The sequence below is a fragment of the Cetorhinus maximus genome, chromosome 10 (genome assembly GCF_964194155.1).
Source record: "Cetorhinus maximus chromosome 10, sCetMax3.hap1.1, whole genome shotgun sequence".
In the NCBI taxonomy this organism is placed as follows: domain Eukaryota; kingdom Metazoa; phylum Chordata; class Chondrichthyes; order Lamniformes; family Cetorhinidae; genus Cetorhinus; species Cetorhinus maximus.
In genome coordinates, this window is record NC_135888.1 from 17,712,110 (window position 1) to 17,734,545 (window position 22,436).

The 22,436-nt window shown below is 45.9% G+C and overlaps 1 protein-coding gene across 1 annotated transcript in view; it reads left to right on the top strand.

The window, feature by feature from the left end:
* Positions 1-22,436, top strand: part of ccdc180 (coiled-coil domain containing 180) — a 154,095-nt gene that overhangs the window by 126,677 nt on the left and 4,982 nt on the right. Inside the window, exons 33-39 of the mRNA XM_078551273.1 lie at positions 1,771-1,837; positions 3,799-3,943; positions 5,633-5,793; positions 6,532-6,669; positions 9,630-9,741; positions 11,439-11,538; positions 19,565-19,733. Coding sequence (XP_078407399.1) covers positions 1,771-1,837; positions 3,799-3,943; positions 5,633-5,793; positions 6,532-6,669; positions 9,630-9,741; positions 11,439-11,538; positions 19,565-19,733 — 892 coding nt within the window. The remainder of the gene's footprint in view (positions 1-1,770; positions 1,838-3,798; positions 3,944-5,632; positions 5,794-6,531; positions 6,670-9,629; positions 9,742-11,438; positions 11,539-19,564; positions 19,734-22,436) is intronic.

Consider the following 22,436-nt stretch of genomic DNA (forward strand, 5'->3'; position numbering starts at 1 on the left):
ATGAGCAGGCACTAGCTGCACATTGATGATGTAGTAGCCTTTACTACTGGTGAATATTGCTGGCTTGTGTTGTGTCTTGGTAGCAGCATATGTGCAGTCAGTGGTGCCCTGCACACAGGACAAGCTGGTCACAGTTGCAAATCCCTGAGATGAGTGAGGAATGGTCAGGCATTGCAAGGAGGGCATTGGTGACCTGCTTAATATTGCTGTGTACTGCAGACTGGCTGATGTCCTCTGTAGCAGGCTTTGACAGTAATTGGCAAAGTATGCCCCGCTGGTGATGAAGGAACCAGGGGTCTGCAGCAACCTGCCTAGATAGGTCCAAGAAAGTGACTCTCAGCCTGTGTAACCTGTCTGCTGAGTATGGCCTCCTACAAGCAGCACCACCTCACCTGCCATCTTTTAATAGTGCAGCTACAACTAATGTGATTGTTGAGGCAGCTGCCCATCATCCTCCAAATGTTCCACCATTCAAAAGCAATTCGAGCACCCTAGATAAGCAGATAAAGCTTATGGGATGGATAGGGGTTTGGGATGATCTCTTTAAAAAGTGAGAGAAAAAAAGCAATCTGGAAGCTGGAAATTCTTCTGGGCATCCAGATGGTAAAACAATGCTATGATGTGCTGAGCTATAGCTGTGTGCCCCTTTATTTACTGCTTCAGTGACTCTGACACAACAATCACACCTGACTCACTGGCTGCTTGGCCTCTGAGTTCCCACAAGTCCCATGATTTTGAGTTAAACTATCATGTGATCTGAATATCATCAAAGTGTGACTTTTACATTTTAGCGAGGCCCCTTCCTGCCTGTGGTGGACGCCTTTATCACAACTAAAAGCAGGGAATAAAATGGTGGTGGGAGGGCACACTTCACAAATCATCCGATTGCCTTTATAACCCTCAACAGGTTCACAACAGGGTGGATATAAAATCAGCCCTAGTGGTTTTTTATAACAAAGTTGCTCCCAGCAACCACCTGAGATAATGGATGAGCAAGCATACAGAAATTCTATATGTACTATTTAACAATCAGCTAAAATTATGTCTGCTTGGAGGAGGGTTAGCAATCTTTTACCGCAAGAAACATTCTCTTTGCCCAGCCAAAGAGCTATGTGATGAAGTGGACCAGTCAGAACAGGTCACCTTTGAAACAGCCTAATAAAAAAACATTGGCCTCCTTCTCTGGCCCCATAACTATAATGGTGCAGGAATTGTGCACAATGGTGCAGGAATTGTGCACAATGGTGGGATGAGTTTCCAGAGTCAAGTTTGTTATATAAAATAGAAGCCAGTGTCAATATCTGAGGCACCCAGTGTGGTGGGGTGGTGGGGGAGTGGCGGGGGAAGTGGGTTGGGGGGAGATGTCTGAAGAATTGCTTGCCTTTGTAAGAGAACAGTTTCCAGGTTGCTACCTGTAACCTAATGCAGTTGTGGCCTAGAACAACCCTGTGGGACCCATTTATACTGCTCCACTCATCCAGATGTTGTTATCTTGACTTTGTTAAGGTTTTTCAGGGCAGAAGAGGAGGGAGCCATGGTAAATTCCATTATCATCACCTGCTTGGTAACATCTATGTTTCTATCGGACCTTAAAGGGAACAGATGGAACTTTTGCCCTCATCCAACAGGAATTCCCAGTGAACACCCATGAGGCACTGGTCATCATACTAGTCACAACTCCACCAACCCTCCCCCTGCTCCCACCACTGAAACTTCAGCCCCAGAGCGATTATGTGTGAAACTTTAATATGAACCATTTGTCTTTTTCAGCCATTTTAAAGGAATCATAAAATTCATTTTGTGGGAGAACACTAATGCTTTACTGGCAGTTGCTGAGGTGAGCAATTATCCTGTTCTTTAGCAGGCATACAAGAGATGAACGTTTTGCCATGATTTCTCATTTGCAATAATCATCTTATTATGATTCCAGCTGATATTAATACTGGGCAAGTCAGATTCCAGAGTGAAACCTGATTAGATGGATCCTAAGCTTTTTTTTAAACCATGGCAGAAAGTTACTGAACAAATTCACAGGAGTCTGCTGATGAACTTCTAACACAAAGAATAAAATATTTATTAAACAAGAAAAAATGAACTATATTACACCAGACAAAAAGGTTGAAAAAATCTCAATACAAACACAAGAAGATGATTCAAATAGTTACTATTCCCTCACCCCAGCAATATCATTACAGACACATAGGGCAGAATTTTACGCTGGCAGGATTTTACAGTCCCGCTGAAGTCAATGGACTTTTGAACGGTTCACCGCATTTTATTGCCCTGCTCCAGCCGAAATGAGGCCATAAAATTCCGTTCATAAACCAGTGAAGATTTGCCACTATCTTGATACAAAGACTTCTTGCTTGAGACTGGCACAGTTGCAGGTAGTTTTCTTCCCGTGAAACCTGAGCATTGACTCGATACTTTTCACCCAACTCATATCTCTCCCTGAGACACCCAAAACCGCACTCTAAACTCACTATTGCTTCAACTGTGGAGCACACATAAGTCCCCTTAACTCATTCTCCCGGTAGCCTTGTAGTATTTCTTACCAGAGAACTTAAAATCCTGTCTTCTCTCCCTGACACACACTGAACTCTTCTCTGTCTTTCTCACAAATATACCTATTCAACTTAAAAATTATACATTGTTCTCAACAATTTAGAAAATGTGTTGTACCAAAGGAACGCGGTAGACCGTGCAGCACCTCAAACTTGTTCTGCTGAGTTCAGGGTTTTTTAAATAACCTCCCTTCCTCCTTGTGAGTTTTTCCCTGGTCTTCCCCTTCAGCAGCATGCTAACAGTGTTTCAGTACTTTGTCTAGGTGGCCTTTCTTAATGTGATAGCCTGGTGAGACCTAGAATTTTGATGACACGTAGCCTGTTTCTTATGTGCTGAATGGGCATTTAAATTTCCAATATGGCACACAGGGACATATGTGTTCATTACAAGTCATTGATGACTGCCGCCCGTAATATTGGTATACGCAAAGCAATGGGGCAATGGGTGTCCAGGGCCCATGCCGGAAACAGGCATCAAGCCCGATGCATACATATACAGCCCAACTAGCATTCTTTAAAGGGACGACTAAAAGGTGCAGGAGTGCTCCTCCAGGCTCAGTGTTAAAATCATGGGCTACTGCCAAGGGCCACGAATGCCTTTTAGTATAGAATATAGATGTAGAACAGATTAAGTAGATGGGGTATGGTCCTTAGCGTATGGAAGGAGCAGTCTTGATCTTTGAAGTGCTTTTTTGATCCTCATTTTGTTATTAAAGTGACCTTACTGGAGTAGGGTTGCAAACTGTGATTAAATGTATTCCTGGAGGTTTCATCACATGACTTGCCTGCACACTCCAGCCATTATTCAGCCAACACAGCCATCCTTGTGACACTCTGCCTCCCTACGCCAATTGGAAAGCAAAAAGACTCATTACCCAATTGGATGATGATTGACTATCAGCCAAACAGCCTCTCTTCCATTTTCAATATTTTAATATATGGTAAAAAGAAGTGTTCAAAGAAAATGACAAAAAAAATCTTTTTTTTTAATGCCCTATGATTTTTCTTCAGGGCTGTACACAGCAGCCTTCTGGAGATTGATCTTCAATTGATCTTCAGTGCATTGGCATCCCACTCGATAAATGATTTATTTTTATCTATATGTCCTGTGACTTCTCTCCTCTCACTATGGCATCTGTATAACACCCAACAATTTCATACATATCATTCCTCCTGTTTCTGTGGACTCAAAAACAGTCTAAAAAGAAAGTATGCCATTTCTTACCTGTATTAGGACTTTTACAAAAAGAAAGACCGACATCCAATCTACAGACCTGAATACCTGAAGGACACTTTTGAACAATGTGTAGATGATCTGACTCAGAAGATGCTATCGTATCAAGCTCAGGCTGATGTCTATTACAGTAACTGTCTGCAAGGTAATGAAAAGTTTTAAATTAAAACTTCATCAATATAATTTAACAAAGTATACAAATAAATACTTAGCCAGAGCTACTGTGGACTGTGGGCATTACTCTTAAAGCACGTTTTGATTTCTATACACCTTTATTATTTATGTTCATAGCTTGTTTTAGTTCATCTTGTGGGAGGAAAACAGTGAGCAAAAGAAAACCCTTTGTATATTTTTTTCTCCCCTTCATTTCCTGAGGGCATTCTTTCTTCCTGGGTTACAGTTTGATGGGCATCGACTCCACTGTGGCCACTTCTGAATTAGGAGCCTCAGGCAGTAAGTATCAAAGAGCTATTTGGTACCAGAGGTTCATCACAGATGAATATCATCCTGCTCTCACTCAATGCTGACAGTTATGCTCTCCAGCAGGAGTAAGGAACAAGAATTCCCACTGATTATTACTTGCCCTAGCTCAGGAATAGTAAGGGCTTCAGCCTCACCTTGGCTGAGGTCCAGTAATTCAACACAGACCACCTATGGTACTGAAATGTCAGGAATAGCTTTTATCATGAAATATTTCACAAATATAATGTAATGTTACAAAAATGTAAATAGTTTACCTCTGTTCAGCTTCACTGCTTTCCCATCCTCTCTTGGATTGCTGTCATCCTAGCATTAATTTTACTTTTTGAATATCAAAATTAACATGTTCATTCAATCATTTTCTCTGAGTGAGTTGAAATATTCTCCTTATCCGTTTTTTACTTTCTCTTGCCCCTGTTCACCTTGGAGGAAGGAGCAAATTTCAAAACATTGGATACGATTTGCCTGAACATCAATTCCAAAGAAAATTTTCCAAAAGTTGTAACTGTAACAAGATTGACCATTGTGTACAAAAGCAAAATACTGCAAATGCTGGAAATCTGAAATAAAAAAAAATATGTTGGAAAACCTCAGCAGATCAGGCAGCATCTGTGAAAAGAAACAGGGTTCATGTTTCAGGTTGATTTGACCTTTCAGAACTGAAGAAAGGTCATCTTGACCTGAAACATTAACTCTGTTTCTCTCCACAGGTGCTGTCTGATGTTCTGATCTTTGTGAAATATCTGCAGCCTGTGACAAGGTTAGCCACATCACCCTCCTCCAACGCCTCTCCTCCGTCATCCAGCTGGGTGGGCCTCCAAATGATTCCATTCTTATCTGTCCAGTGGTATCCAGAGAAGCAGCTGCAATGGCATCTCTTCTCACTCTCCCACCATTGCCTCTGGAGTCCTCCAAGTATCCGCTCATGGATCCACTAACACTATCCACCTCCATTCTCTCCCTGGCTAGTTTGTCCTCCACCTTCACCCTCCGGCCCCAATGTAAAATAGTTAAAGACGAATGGACTGAATTTTCATAGCAACTCTCACAATCATCTTCCATAACTACGACAGATGAGCCATGGAAGCCCTTGAAAAATGGTATGAACAGTTCCGGGGGATGAGTGGAAGAGAATCCCAATGGAAATTCGCCACCAAACAATCTGTCCACCATTCCTCTTCTAAACTTGAGTCTGTGGCCCCTGGTTGCACAATTAGTAATAATCAGGCAGTTTGTTTGGATTCAACAATATGCATCCCTTCAAATTTTGATAACTACAATAAGGTTTCCTTTTTCACCATAGCAGACGTTACAACCTTCATTTAGTCTCTATAGAGAATTATTATTTTTTCAGAGTTCAGAGAGCAGTTGAAGGTGTTTGAGGAGTTGGTCTCCTCTGTACCTCCTTTCCTAATCAACAATGTTCTCAAGCAGCACATGGATTTTATCACAAAGGCCTTGGCAGAAAAACGCTCCGCATTCAGGAAGAAACTACAGCAACTAGAGAACGCTAAGGTAAAACAGCAAAACAGAAAAAAATCTATATGTATCAAAAACGTAGCATTGCTTGTTGCCCCTTTTCTGTTGCTGATGCTTGATTGTGTTTTTCTGTCATGCTTCTCAGTCAGGATGCTTGTGGAGGGCTATTATTACCCCAATCTTAGCTTCCACATCCACTCACGCACACATTTATGATAGAGTGGATTTTAACACTCCAGTGCAGTTCCTGAAGGAGAGCTGAACTGTCAGTGGTGCTGTCTTTTGGATGAAATGTTAAACTGAGACCCCGTCTGCACTTTCAGGTAGACATAAAAAGATCTCCTGGCACAATTTTGAAGAAGGCTGTAGCTTGCAAAGTGCAAGAAAGTTTGATTATTAACCCTTAACCCTCCAAGATGCTCAACATAGAATTCTCCCAAGATAGAGTCATAGTCATAGAGGTCTACAGCACAGAAAAAGGCCCTTTGGCCCATCGAGTCTGTGCCAGTCAAACAAGTACCTAGCTATTCTGAACAAAATGTGGTTATGATGAGAGCTGTGATTTTGATTTTTTGTCATGGTCTTCGGACTTTTTAAAATTATTATTTCGTGGTATCTATACTTAGATCATTAGTGTTTAATTTCATTTTCTTTGGTGAGCTCACAAAACAAGGATAAGACATAAGCTAGAATGCATTACAAATGGAATAATAGGACGTGCCGTGTGTGCATTATATAGTGCTCATTTTCCCCTGTTATATTTCTTCTCATTAGACTGAAAACAAACGCAGGTTGCGCCCAATTTTGGGTCATCCCAATAACCTGGAGATGCTGCTGAGCCTGTGCAAAGAGGAGGAAGAAAGGCAGGATGCTGAGGCTGCAGAGATCAATAGCAATGCAGAGGACCAGAAGGCAAGACAACAATGAAAATTCCCAATATTGAACAGTCCCCTAACACTCGACAATTCATTTTCACCAATTTTAGCAGACATCCACTCATAAGCTACTAACATGCACATTAGTGTATAGCTGTCAGATTCAATGCGGGCAAAAATGAAAGGTTATTTTTATGGCGAAAAATTTGGGAGCTGAGGAATTTTGCATCGGATCTTGTGCCTTACTTTCAAATTGGCTGTTTGGCCCTATTTGTGCGTGTTGAGGCTGCTGGCCCTTTGAGGTGCTGCCTCCTCTCTTCTGCAAGGCAGCAGCAGGCCCCATCATGGCTGCCATCTACCTTTGATGATCATGCTCTGCAGGCAGCTCCCACCTCCTAGTAGCTGTCGGCGCCAATAATTGGGCATTGAGCACACCGCTAGTCCAATTAAGGCATTTACATTTGAAGACTGCATCACATGTGTAACACAATTACAGCATGAGGTCAAGACTTGGAAATTATCTGAGCATTGGGTTCCTGACCCAATATTGAAAATCAAGCCCCAGGTCTCAGCTGCAGGAGCAGTTGTGATGTTATAATTGGCCTTAGTTCCAGGCAAGGTAGGAGGGATAAAAATCAGCCAAACCTCTCACTGTTGATCATATAAAGAGTGACCTCAGGTGAGCTCACGGAGGGCTACTCGCACCCATGAAACTGTTTCTCTGTAAGAACCAGTGTTTCCATGAGCTGGTTATGGTGAAAGTCTGGTTGATAGGATGAAAGGGAGGTAACAGGATGATGGGATTTTGGGAAGTGAGTTCCTGATAGCAGGTGGACAATGGCTGAAAAAGCAGTGAAAATTAATAGACAATGTAAAGATTCTAATTACTGATAACTGCGTGTGTGTGTGAGAGAGAGAGAAGGAGAAATACGCCAAGAAATTAGACATGTTCCCAAAACAGGCAGTCAGTCAGTGAAGAGATTGCTTCCCATTCCGGTTCCCAGTGGCTTGAGGTCTGATTGAAACTGGGCCTGACCCCTCATTTACAATAAACAGGCAAGCTTCAGACACCAATCAAGCATCACAATGAAGCTTTAAGCGCAGGCCCTGACCAAATCCCATTGTCTCAGCCACCAAACCAGTCCACAGGTAGGCCCAAGAGGAGAAGGAAGCCTAGCAGATGGAGGACATGTGGACAAAAGAGAAGTACAGGGGAAACAAAGCAAAGGGATGGGGGATAAGCAAAGGAGAGAGAGGATGGAGGGAAGTGAGGCAAATGTGGGGAACCCAGGCTGGCAGTATTTCTTTAGAGTCTGGAACCACACTCTGATAAGCAGATGAGCAGGTGATAAGCAAATTCAGGCACTGAGTCCTGGAGAGGTGCAACACACTTTGGGATCCACTGTGCTCATCAAGAAGGCACAGGGTGGAAGAATGTCATGATATGCATGTCTCCAGTATCTTGCCTTACAAAGCAGAAATCTCTGTTCTTCTAAAACAGCATTCAACTTACAATGAACGACACCACTGGAGCTCTGTCAGTCTGTTTTATAAAACAAACACTCTACTTTAGTCCCAACATAAATAACGGTGAATACCAGCTGAACAGGAACAGTTCAGAAAATTCCCAGCCAGTATCTTCAGTTTGGAATAAAATGCAGAACAAGTTTAAGAATTTATTTTCCCGATTTTTACCTCCCCTTTAAATAACAATGCCAAGGTAAATTCCATTGGTGCTGCAAGCCCACCCCACCATTCTTTATCTGTGAGTATATATGAAGCGGTTGTGTGCTACTCAACTATAGAGGGCATCACTGCCAATCTTAATTCTATGGTTGCCTGACACCCACAAATACTCCTTCCATGGGCCACTTGATAGTGATCAGGATCCCCACTGATATTCTGTCTCCCTTTAGTGAATCTGTAGAGCTCTCTTCCCTAGAGAGTGGTAGAGGCAGGGTCATTGAATATTTTTAAGACGGGGTAGACATAGTCTTTTCTAACAAGAGAGTCAAAGTGATAGGTGGGAAAGTGGCGTTGAGGCTACAATCAGATCAGCCATGATCTTATTGAATGGCGGAGCAGGCTTAAGGGGTCAAATGGACTACTGGTGTTCCTAATTCATATGTTTGTATGTTTACCCCAATAATGCTGAAGCAATTGCAATGACCCCCATCCCCCACTCCCACATAAATTTGAGACTCTGGCTACATATATACATTACCATAAACATTCACTCCCTCCACCAACGATGCACAGTGGCAGCAGTGTGCACTATCTACAAGATGCACTGCAGAAACTCACCTAGGCTCCTTAGACAGCACCTTCCAAACCCACAACCCCTACCATCTAGAAGAACAAGGGCAGCAGACACATGGAAACACTATCGCCTGGAAGTTACCCTCCAAGCTATACACCATCCTGACTTGGAAATATATCGCCGTTCCTTCACTGTCACTGGGTCAAAATCCTGGAACTCCCTCCCTAACAGCACTGTGAGTGTATCTACACCACATGGACTGCAACGGTTCAAGAAGGTGGCTCACCACCACCTTCTCAAGGGCAATTAGGGGTGGGCAATAAATGCTGGCCTAGCCAGCGATGCCCACATCCCATGAATGAATAAAGAAAAACACAAGTAATGAGCATCTATACATTCTCTATAGAAACATGAGTTCATTCCTTACGAACCCGATAAACACATTAAGGTGTAAACTCATCCTTGCTATAGCGAATCAGTAGCACGTTAGCATTAACACAAGACAAGTTAATGCCCCATTATATCTACAGATTGTGCAGTATTTTCAAAGTAGTAAAAGTGGCTTTTACTCTACTCAGAGGGCATCTTATTGCCCCATGAGTGATCTGCTTGTGAGTTCTGGGTTCTATTCCCATCTTGTTGAGTATTTTACTATTCAATGCCCTGTCTCTCTGCTAGAATATGCCTTTTGTCTCAATTATATATGTTCTTAACATTATCATTTGGTATTTTCACAGAAATGTATGCTTGAACATGCCAAGGGCTTTGTGGCTGAACTCTCTTCCATCTCTGAAGAGCTCCTCTTGGAATTCGACAACTTCCTCACTGTTGATAATGTCCATACCGCCCGTAAGCTGATGATAGTTTAGTACATTTCTTTTATTTAGTCTAAGTAGTTTCCAGAATCATTGAGAAAGAGTATCCTTTTAGCTGGAATATGTTGAGAATGCTCCACAAAAACACCATCATTTCATCAGTTAATATTTAAAACAACTTACAAACATGTAGCACTCCTCATGTATAAGAAAATCTCAGAGCTCCTTACAAAAGAGCAAGGTGGCAATAAGCAGTAGTGAAGGAATTTCAGTGTGGAGAATAAAGATTAACCTGTTGAGTGAAGACAGCTGAGGCAGCAAGTTTGGTTTCATCTGCTCATTAATGCCTGATCTTCCTTTACAGTCCTGGTGGTGTATCATGTAATAGGCCATGTGCCATCACCTCAATTTCCTTGGTATAATGGCAGCTAAAGAATATCATCCCATTTATTGCACATAAATTGTACCAGAATCCCCACCTCACACATGCACAGATAAATATACCACACATACAGCATACAAATATCACACCCACACATATACCATGTGCACATACACACATACCCCGCCCCCCACCTCTTACACACACAAACACACACAAAAACTTTAATTCTGGTTTTTACTGAGCTAGTAATAATTGTTCTCGATTCAAGTTTTGTCAGCAGGAACAGCTTCTGTTGCAGCATGCATTGCAATATATTTTATATTTACTTGTTACCTCAATGTGTAATTCTTCTGTTTGATATAATTTCAGCCACATTCCAGATCCTGCATACACTCACGTTTTTGAGGTTGTGCAAGGTTATTAGTTATTGAATGTTGAGTTCCTTACATGAAAATGCATAATCAAAGAAGAAGGGCTGAATATCAGCCAACCTAGCCCCAGAAAGACTTGCATAGGACATCTCAGATGTAACAAATTTTAACAAATTAGTCTGATGTGCAATAACTTGTGTGTAGGCAAACACAGCAGCCATTCTGTGCACCACAGGAGTCCATAAAAGCAATGAGATTTGCAACCACTTTATCTGTTTTTGGTTGAAGGGTAAATGTTGTGCAGGCCTACTGTCAACTGTTTGAATATTTTCATGAGATCTTTTACATCCATTTAAACCAAGGCCCTGCCTGGTGATTTAACACAAACACCTGAGTGGACAACTGCACTGCTAGCCTAGCTTGAATATGAATTCAAGGCCTGGGGTGAGGCTTGAGCCCACAACCAACTAATTTAAAGGCAGGAATGCTATCTACTGAGCCAATCTGATACTAAGCACTTAATGCACTCTCCATTCTCCTACCGGCAAAATCAAAACCGCATTGGCCCAATCGGGTAGAAATTCATGTTGGGCAGTAGTTCTAGGCATGTGCCTTTGTATCATCCCGTCAAACCCCCACTTGATATTCAATTTCACTGAAGTCAATCAAGTTGAATATTGAGCCAGGGAGTATACTAAGCGGCAGACACAATACTGCTCATTTTGCACTGGGATCCAATATGAATTTCTATCGTTTCACTGCAGGATTACAAGAATTTGAATCCAGCCAGCAAATTATACAGGGATTTCACCTCTCTTTTGGCAGTTAAAATGGTGATTGTATTGCTTTCAACAGCGTGAATCCAGCTCCTGACACACATGTACCACAGTACCAGAAAGATAGGTAAACAAAATAGAGGTCACAAGGTTTGGTTTTAGGTCTGATTATTCTTTCTGTCTCCCTTGTATACTTCAGAACCAGAAGCAGCAAGTGAAACAATTCGACAGAAGCGAGCTGGAGCCCAACTGCAAGTGCAGGAAAGTAGATCCACCGTCGGGATTCTCCGCGAAAGCAGGTAATCAGTTCAGAGGGAGGTGAAATCTCGCCTGCTGAGTTTTTCCAGGTAATTCTGTTTTTGTTGTGAAATCTCGCCACCCTGCTGTAGCTCAACCCCTTGTGGCCCAGGCTGCCAGGTGAAGACAGTCTAGAATTTCTACGCACCATCATTGTTTAAAATGTCCAAAAATGTAGTCTTGAGTGTCAGTAACGTATTGAATGTAGGGGCTGGGCCAGGGACAGAACATCGCAGTGATCTCATCTTAGACACATACTTCCAGCAGGGGTTGCAGTGCAGTGATCAGATATGAGAACCCAGTAAACTGTAACTGTATCTGTCCTAATGTCTCACCCTTTGGCATTGCTGTGAGAAGTTTTACTACATTAAAAGGTGCTATGTGAACTTAAGTTGTTGTTGTACATTTAAGAAATTGACTTCCTGGCCCATTCTTGCATCTGCCTGAACAGCCTTTCCAGATTTCAATTCTTTTTGCAATTTTTTCTTCTTTTGGAAGTTAGCTCTCCTGTACCCACACATCCCAGAACACAACTTAACCAGCGTCACCCTAAGCGTTGGTGCAAACATGCATTCCGAGCCCTGACAGTGCACTTAGCCAGATCACCATCAGCTCAGCCTCTGGGCCTTGCGACAGTGCATACTGGTAGAACTCAACCCAGCCCTATTGAACTCTTGGGCAGAACCCCACTGTTAGGAGGCTGGGGGGGTGGTGGGCACAAAGACAGCCGTGACTTTCAGTGGAGCATGGCTGCTGTTGAGAGAGTTCAGCTAGGATAACGTTTCTGTCTGACAGTTAGGGGTGGGGGTTGTTGGTGGGGGGATGGGGTGGCATTGGAATTCAACCTGAGAAATAATGGGCAGCTCATCCGTTCTTTATGTACTGGCGGGAGGAAATATTCCTACTGCTAGCACTTACTTTTTGAATTACTCCCCATTTTTGTGCTAAGACTTTCCCTCCAATCTAGCAGTCTAAACTTCCACTTCAGTCATGATGTGCATACAATGGCACGAAAGCATAACCTCAAGCTGTCACTGTGCAGAAGAATATAAAAGCAATATACTACAGATGTTGGAAATCTGAAATCAAAAACATGAAAATGCTGAAAATACTCAGCAGGTCACACAGCATCTGTGGGGAGAGAAACAGAGTTAACATTTCATCACAACTGAAAATAAAATGTAACAGGTTTTACACAAGTACAGAGGCAGGAAAAGGGCGGTGGGGAGGAATGACCAAAATGGAGGCTCAGAGATAGGGTAGAAGAAAAAATGTGTAATCCCTCTGCTAACAGCAGCTTTCTTGTACATGGCCCAAGCATAAGCTAATGTCAGTGGGCTATTTTACCACGAGAGGCATAACAACCGTGCACCATCATAGAATCATAGAAATTGTACAACACAGGAAGGGACCACTTGACCCATTGTGTCTGTGCCAGCCAAAAAAACGAGCCACCCAGCCTAATCCCACTTTCCAGCATTTGGTCTGTGCCCTGCAGGTTACGGTACTTGAGGTGCGTATCCAGACACCTTTTAAATGAGCTAAGGGTTTCTGCTTTATACCCTTTCAGGCAGACCCCTACCACCCTCTGGGTGAAAAACAGTTTCCTAATCTCCCCTCTAATCTTTCTACCAATCACTTTAAACCTATGACCCCCACACACTGACCTCTCTGCCAAGGTAAATAGGCCCCTCCCATCCACTCTATCCACGTCCTCACAATTTTGTACATTTGAATCAAATCTCTCCATCCTGTCCTTATCTAACATGCACACTTGCACATCAGAGCAGGAGTCACTGATTGGGAATGAGGAGCATTGCTTATTCCTCACTCAGCCCCCACCACCCTTCCCCCTACCACCCCCACCACCCCCTCCCACAACTGCAAAACCAGGAAATGCTAAGCACAGATGTAGTGCCCTGATTGCTGCTGCAGTCAACGTTAGTCAGCTGAGCACAAGCTAATCCCAACACTTTGTGGTCTCTTCAGCTTATTACAGCATACACAACAACAACTTGAATTTCTATAGCACCTTTAATGCAATAAAATGCTCCAATGCACTTCACAGGGGTTTTATAAAACAAAATATGGCACCAATACATGAGGAGGGATTAGGACAGATGACCAAAAGCTTGGTCACAGAGGTAGGTTTTGAGGAGTGTCTTAAAGGAGGAAAGGCAGAGATGTTTAGGGAAGGAACCCCACAGCTAAAGGCCCAGGCAGCTGAAGGCCAATGGTGGAGCAGTCAAAATTGGCAATGCTCAATAATTAGAAGAACTCAGAAATCTTCGAGGGCTGTGAAATACGGAGAAGCAAGGCTATTTAAGCTCTTTAAGTGCTCCAGCAGGGGTGGAAGGTTGATTGGAGTGATTCATACACTGAGGGCGGAATTGTCCCAGATTTGCACAAAGTGCGGTAGCGGGCGGGAAAGAGGACATTTTACTATCCGGCCACAGTGGCAGGTTTTCACACCGTATCATCACATTCCCGTCACCTCCCGCCTCATTAGTAATGCATTCCCGGGAAACATGCCAGATCGCTGGCGGGGCAGCCTCTAATTTGCCTGCCCTGCTATTAGCTCAGGCCTTCAGTAATCCGGTCGCCATATTTAAAGGGCGCCCCTGCACAGAGCTAGCACTCCCTAAGGCATCAGAAGCTGCTGTAAAGTCATGGCTGCCAAAGGGAGGAACATGCTGCCCCCAAATTTAAAACGACACCTCCCTTTGGCACCTACTGGATGTCTTCGAGGCCCGCCATGAATTCCTCTACACCCTCTGGGCAAAGACAAGCAAGGTCACCAATCCAGCACGGGAGGCGGTGGCAGCCATGGTCAGCACCAACACCCTGTAAAAGAAGACAGCCACCCAGTGTCGAAAGAGGATGAATGATCTCCTCCATTCCACCAAGGTAAGTCACCCTTCTCATCACTCCCAACTCACGTGCTCACAAACCCATCACACATCCACAGGGATCTCACTCACTGCCAGTTCAAGGGACATCACCATTCCCTCTCTCACACACACCTTCATCTGTCCTGCAGATCGTATCCTCATCCTGTCCATGGCACCACTCACCACCCACAAATGTCAGGCACCCTTATCATCTGGCCTGGCAGGTGTCCTGCTTACACTCTCTCCATCACTATTCATGCAGGACAAGCTGGCACACAACAAAAGGGAGAGGTCACAGACTGGTGGAGGAATGCCTGACATCAAGGCCCTCACAGACTTTGGAAATAGTGTCATTCAGCTGGCTGATGACAATCTGGACCATTCCTGCGCTGATGGTGAGGTCGCCAGTGCTCAAACAAGTAAGGATCCAGCAGACAACCATGCTGTGAGTCAGCCCCCCTGTTCCGCAGCCCCCTGCCATGCACTAATTATCTCTCCTTGCTTTCGCATGCACATCTGGAAAGCAGCCAAGAGGATCTACGACCCAAGTCCTCGACTCAAGCCTTGAGGACTCTTCGGAAAAAGAATCTGATGACACCCTAACTAGAGATCCATCACAGCACTTACCCACATCATCCACCAATGCAGTGACATACACCTCAGTGGGACCTAGTTGTTGACTAGCTTTAGGGTCACAATTTGGTCAGCACATCGCACTGTTTGATCCACAGAAGGACTTCCCAGGATTCCAGCACTCAGAGGACTGCTGGAGGCCAGAAATCTGCTCAGTCTGAGTCAGATAAGGAGCCTCTGGACTCGGTCATACCTCAGTTGCTGGATCTGCAAAGGCAAGTTCAGGAAGGGATGCATGCTGCACTCCTCAGACTGCAAGGCACAATGGAGGAGTCTGACTGCCTTCAGTCTGAGGTGATAGTGCCAGCATCGCACCAAGATCAACATTGGTAGGATGGCAGCCGCCATGGAGGCCTTAGTCCAGGACATCGGGCCTGCACTGCTGCGTGGGCTGAACTCCATCGCTGACGCCATAGCTGGCCTCCAAGAGTGTCAACGCGAGAGTTGAGGGGCAGCTCAATCTCACTCCAGCTTCTCCTTCTCCTCAAGGAGTCAGCCAGTGACTCTCAGGCACCCATAAAGAGGAGGATCAACAGGTGCACACCCCGGGGCCATCCACCCAGGTGACTCCGGGAGTGTCCAGCCCATCCGAATCCCCTCTTCCTGTGATGCCAGCAGCTCCAGCAGCACAAGTTGAGGAAGGTGCCACTACCACACAGGAGGACCCTGAAAGCCCTTGATGACGCCTGCCAAGGTCATCACAGATAAAGCGTATCAGTCAGCAGGCTGCCTTCACCTCCGCTGTGGATGTCGGCGGGAGCACCAAGACCTAGTGGCAGGGTTAGGAAGGTTAAGAAGATGTATGTCTTTTTAAGTGTCCCTAACCGGATTGTAACATCTAATCTCCTGTACAAGGAACTGATCACTTCAAAGGGACACCATTTGTTTTTATTCTTTTGATGGGATTTGTTGTCCATCCAAATTGTTCACAGCCTGGGCACGGGTGTTAATCACTTATACTTAACGTTCACTATTGTAAATAAACTCCCAAGAATGTCTCCTTGCCTATGGCTCCTTGTTATTATGAGCAGTGTTTGTGTCACTCAGATGTGAAACTTTGGTTCCTGCACAAGATAAAGGTATGTGTCTCAGTCCAGGACCTCTTCCCTGTGCAATTTGTAATCTTCAGACCAAAGTCCTGGTCCAGCTTCACACTCACTGGACACATTACTGATGCCTGCACCTCGATGGTGCTGGTCATTGCTGCCAGAATGTTGCGGGCAGGCGTCATAGAGTTCCGTCATTCTCTATGTGTGCTCTCAGCATCTTTGAGGTGGGGGTCCCCCATCTCTTCAGCATCTGTGACCGGTGACACTGTGCTCCTGAAGGGGTCAAGTGCTGAAGGCTGACAAAGGACCAGGTGCATTTAAAGCTTCACAGCTGTGTCTCCATGATATGACCCTGAACACAGAGCATAAGTGAGCTGCCCTCAGCCAGACAGGAGTCAGACATTCACAGAGGCAATGTGAAGATCTATGGAGTGGTCCTCACTGCATGTCATCATCACCCTTCTGGATTCTAGCAACTATTAGGGCCTCTGCTGCTTCTCCATGATATTAAACTGAGCACTGAGGGTATGTGCGCTGCCATCAGCCACACAGGAGTTAAACGTTCCACAGATGCAAGGTGAGGATGTCAGGACTGTCCTCACTGCATCTCGTCATCATCCTCCACGAAACTTGCGGCTGTGAGGGCCTCCCAAGTGCGCCTGCCATGTCTGGCCAGTGCAATGGCCTCATTGCCGGCATCCTGGCCTTCGAGGAGTTAATCATCATCATCCCCTTCGATGTCCTCCTCATCAGAGGATATATGCAGCTCCTCCACCTCCTCCTCAGCCAAGTCTTCCCCGCTTTGCAGAACCAGGTTGTGGAGCACACAGCAAGCAACGATGATGCGCCACACCCTCTGGGGACTGTATTTCAATGCTCCAGCACACCTGTCGAGGCACCAGAACCTCATTTTCAAAATGCCTGTCGTTTGCTCCACCAAAGTCCGGGTCATGGCATAAGCCTCGTTGTACTGTTGCTCTGCTGCAGCCTGAGGCCGCCATGCAGGCATCATCGGTCACGTCCTCTGTGGGTAGCCCTTGTCCCTGAGGAGCCAACCCTGCAGCCTCTCAGGACCCTGGAAGATGTCAGGGACCTGAGACCTAAGGAGTCGTGGACACTCCCTGGGAAACATACGCAGACCTGCAGCATGTCTGTGGTGGTCGCGCACCAGCTGAACATTCAGCAAGTGGAAGCCCTTGCAGTTGACATACTTGACTGCTTGTTGCCACGGAGATCAGTGCGCCACGTGAGTGCAGCCAATGGCACCCTGCACCTGTGGAAAACCTGAGATCTAAGCAAATTCCACTGCTCTTGCTTCCTGGCTTTCCTGATCCTGGGTGAAATGCACAAAGCTCTGTGCCTTCGTGAAGATGACATCCGTGACCTCCTGGATGCACTTGTGGGTGGAGGCTTGCGAGATCCTGCACAGGTCACCTGTGGAGCCCTGGAAGGAGCCACTGGCGTAAAAATTGAGCGCCGTAGTCACTTTCACGGCCACTGGCAGTGGATGCCCTCCATGTCCCCATGGCGCCAAATCCTGCAGCAGGTGGCATATGTGACCGACCGGTGCCCTAGTCTTCGGCGACACTGGTTCCCAGTCATCTGCAGGAATGACAGGTGCCATCTATAGGCCTATAGAGGTGCCTACGAGTGACAGCTCTCTGTGGATCTTCAGCTGAGTGCACAGCAGGCCCTGCTGCCCCTTCGTCTTGAGGGAGGTGCTCCTCACTTTGCCGAGCCAGGTGCCCCCACCGCTCTCTTCTTCTTCTTCTTCTTCTCTGCTTCCTGTAAGCCATGAGGCAGACCGCTAGATCACCAGGCTCCATGATCCTGAAATTCTCCTCCTTCAAGATCAAAGGGAGAGATGCATGGGTTAGCATGGGTATACGAAGAACCTCTCTTGCATTAAGCCTGAAGGCCCCTTCATGCATGCAGGACAGTGCTGTCCACCACTTGGATAGCTAGTGTGTTCTGCGCTCATTGGCTGTCCAAAGCCCCACCCACCTCCGCCCCGCGCCACTTGACTGATTGGCGGCAGCTTTGGCCATTGGACTGCATGCGGAGATCTATACTCTCAGCTCAGGCACAGGCAATCTCCTAACCTGCACTGTAAGGCTGTGCTGTTAGCTTGAACCATAATGGATACTGGTCCACATCTTAATAAAGACATTGCAAGAGGTGTGAGCACCTCCACCAGTGACTGCGCCATGGCCACCATTCACAAGGTCCAATTGTTCTGCTTGCCACCCAAAACACACATTAATTTGCGGTTTGCGCCCAAGGGGTGAAAAGTTCTGGATCATTTAGTGGCACTTCCATGTTTTTGTGTTGCTTGAATGGGCAAAGAAGCTTCAGAGGCCTGACTCCAAGCATGTCATTGGAGCTTCAGCTGAATAGCCTCAGCTGCGGAAGAATGCTCACTTTTGACAAGATTTTCCAAGTGCGAGGTTGCTTCCTTCACCCCCCACTCCTTGCACCCCACCCCTCCCAACAACCCCCCTCAACCACCACCCCCACCCACCCCACCAGCATGAGCTTGAGTATTTCCTTCAGCCTGTCTGTGCTGCGTTGCACCCACCCGCGCCCCCCCCCCCCCCCCCCCCCCCAACCCCCAGTTCCGACCCACACTGGAGCCCTTGCCCCAGCACCGCACTAAAAGCTAGCCGGAAAAAAGTGACTTGCCTGTGCCCCTGGCAAATGCGCAGTGCCTCTTCCTTGATGTCCTAGGGGTGATGCTCGTGAGCGTTGCAAAGGTTGCACTCACCTCCGAGTTCCCCTCAAAGTTCAGGTCGCCATGTGCACGTCTTTTAAAGGCAGTTGCGAAGCACAGCGTTCTGAAGTCACATTGACGTGGGCAGTAAATTTGACGTGGGGGGGCAGTGATTCTGGTGAGCAGGGCTTATAATTAGATGCAAATGCATTAAGAAGACATTTCCAACATGCAGCAGCGGGAATGGTGGCCCACCATTGACAGGTGGAGCGGACAATCACAAACTGGTTTTACGACGGCATAAAACCCATTTTTGGCCTTATCACCATGTGGTCCCTCCCCGCCCACCATGCTGCCCAACGCCATTGGGGCCGGAAAATTCCGGCCATAGTTGTGGGAAAGTTGGGAACAGATTTGAGAGGCGACAACATGTTCAAGGACTTTGGAGAGGAAAGGGAGGTTGGAGAAGGGGCAGTAATTTGCAAGTGTGACGACAAGGTGGTAATTTTACCCTGCAGGCTATCACAGAAGGTTGATGAGGAATTTTGGGCCATTGCATAGATATGTTATTCCTGTATTAGCGATGTAAAAGTGAGTATCATCAAGACCCTCACTCACATCCAATATCCATTCTGTATTCAGTGAATTTTCTTCTCGAGCTTTAACTGAATGAGATTGATTACACTGCTGGCAGACAGCATGATTTGGTATCATTTCATTTCATTTTCATTATTCCCTTTTTAAGAGTTTGGCCAGGAATTCCTGCTGATGAACTTTTACGCATGTGTATGGAGAATATCGTCAAGGGAACTGCATCCACGGCAACCTTGTCTATGGAAACTGCGGCTGTGACGACTGCTAAGACAGTGCTGGCTGATCTGGCTACAGCTGAGTCAAGGGACTCTGCTTATAAGGTTAGTTTGCACCTGAACTATTTGCTTAATTTTTATTGATCTGCTATCATATTTCTTTGCATATTAATTAACTATATGATTTGTGGTTTTAAAAAGGGCAAGTAATTTACATTTCCTCTGGCAGGGCAGCAAGGTGGCAGCTTCTACCCACTACTCGTGCTAGATTAGTTGAAACCGAGCAAGGGCAGCTGTTGCAACATTCCATCTGGTGCCAGCTGTAGCTCACTGGATATCATTGTCACCTCAGAAACTTCTACGTCCAAGTCCCACACAGACACACGCACTCTCGGCTGACACTCCAGTGAAGTACTAAGGGAGTTCTGCACTTTCAGATAGTGCTGCTGTCGTTCAGGTGTGACATCTCAGGTACATGTAAAGATCCCATAGCACCCTTCCGAAGAAGAGCAGGGGAGTTCTCCCCTGTGTTCTGGCCAATATTTATCCCTGAACCAAAGTCACTTAAAAGAAACAGATTATCTGGTTTTTAGCATGGTGCTGTTTGTGAGATCTTGCTGTGCACAAGTTGCCTGCCACATTTCCTACATTAAAACTGATATATTTTTTCATTCATTCATGGGATGTGGGCTTTGCTGGCTTGGCCAGCATTTATTGCCCATCCCTAATTGCCCTTGAGAAGGTGGTAGTGAGCTGCCTTCTTGAACCGCTGCAGTCCATATGGTGTAGGTACACCTAGGGTGCTGTTAGGGAGGGAGTATCAGGATTTTGGCCTAGTGACGTTGAAGGAATGGAAATATTTCCAAGTCAGGATGGTGAGTGGCTTGGAAGGGAACTTCCAGGTGGTGGTGTTCTCATGTGTCTGCTGCCCTTGTCCTTCTAGATGGTAGTGGTCGTGGGTTTGGATGACGCTGTCTAAGAAGGCTTTGTGAGCTCCTGCAGTGCATCTTGTAGATGGTACACACTGCTGCCACTGTACGTTGGTGGTGGAAGGAGTGAATGTTTGTGGATGGGGTGCCAATCAAGCGGGCTGCTTTGTCCTGGATGGTGTCAAGCTTCTTGAGTGTTGTTGGAGCTGCACTCATCCATACAAGTGGAGGGTATTCCATCACACTCCTGACTTGTGCCTTGTAGATGGCGAACTAGCTTTGGGGAGTCAGGAGGTGAGTTACTCGCCGCATGATTCCTAGCCTCTGACCTGCTGTTATAGCCACAGTATTTATATGGCTAGTCCAGTTCAGTTTCCGTTCAATGGTAACCCCAGGATGTTGATAGTGGGGGATTCAGTGATGATAATGCCATCGAATGTAAAGGGGCGATGGTTAGATTCTCTCTTGTTGGAGATGGTCATTGTCTGGCACTTGTGTGGCGCGAATGTTACTTGCCACTTGTCAGCCTAAGCCTGGATATTGTCCAGGTCTTGCTGCATTTGGACATGGGCCGCTTCAGCATCTGTGGAGTTGCGAATGGTGAACATTGTGCAATCATCACTGAACGTTCCCACTTCTGACCTTATGGTGGAAGGAAGGTCATTGATGAAGCAGCTGAAGATGGTTGGGCTGAGGACACTACCCAGAGGAACTCCTGCAGTGATGTCCTGGAACTGAGAGGATTGAGCTCCAACAACCACAACCATCTTCCTTTCTGCTAAGTATGACTCCAACCAGCAGAGAGTTTTCCCCCGATTCCCACTGACTCCAGTTTTGCTAGGGCTCCTTGATGCCACATTCGGTCAAATGCTGCCTTGATGTCAAGGCACTCTCACTTCCCCTCTGGAGTTCAGCTCTTTTGTCCTTGTTTGAACCAAGGCTGTAATGAGGTCAGGATCTGAGTGGCCCTGGCGGAACCCAAACTGAGCGTCAGTGAGCAGGTTATTGCTAAGCAGGTGCCGCTTGATAGCACCCTTGATGACCCCTTCCATCACTTTACTGATGATTGAGAGTAGACTGATGGGGCGGGTTGGATTTGTCCTGCTTTTTTTGTACAGGACATACATGGGCAATTTTCCACATCGCCGGGTAGATGCCAGTGTTGTAGCTGTACTGGAACAGCTTGGCTAAGGGTGCAGCAAGTTCTGGAGCACAAGTCTTCAGTACTATTGCCAGAATAGTGCCAGGGACCATAGCCTCTGCACTATCAAGTGCCTTCAGCTACTTCTTGGTATCATGTGGAGTGAATCGAATTGGCTGAAGACTGGCATCTATGCTGGGCACCTCCGGAAGAGGCCGAGATGGATCATCCACTCGGTACTCCTGGCTGAAGATAGTTGCCAGTGCTTCAGCCTTATCTTTTGCACTGATGTGCTGGGCTCCTCCATCATTGAGGATGGGGATATTTGTGGAGCCTCCTCCTCCAGTGAGTTGTTTAATTGTCCACCACCATTCACGACTTGGAGTGGCAAGACAGCAGAGCTTGGACCTGATCTGTTGGTTGTGGAATTGCTTAGCTCTGTACATCACTTACTGCTTATGCTGTTTGCAATGCAAGTAGTCCAGTGTTGTTTCTTCACCAGGCTAATACTTCATTTTTAAGTGTGCCTGGGGCTGCTCCAAGCACGTGCTCCTGCTTTCTTCATTGGACCATGGTTGGTCCCCTGGCTTGGTGGTAATGGTAGAGTGAGAATATGTCAGGCCTTGAGGTTACAAACTGTATGCTACTGTGCTGCCACCTCTGCTTGGTCTGTCCTGCTGGTGGGACAGGACATACCCAGGGATGGTGATGGTGGTGTCTGGGACATTGTTTGTAAGG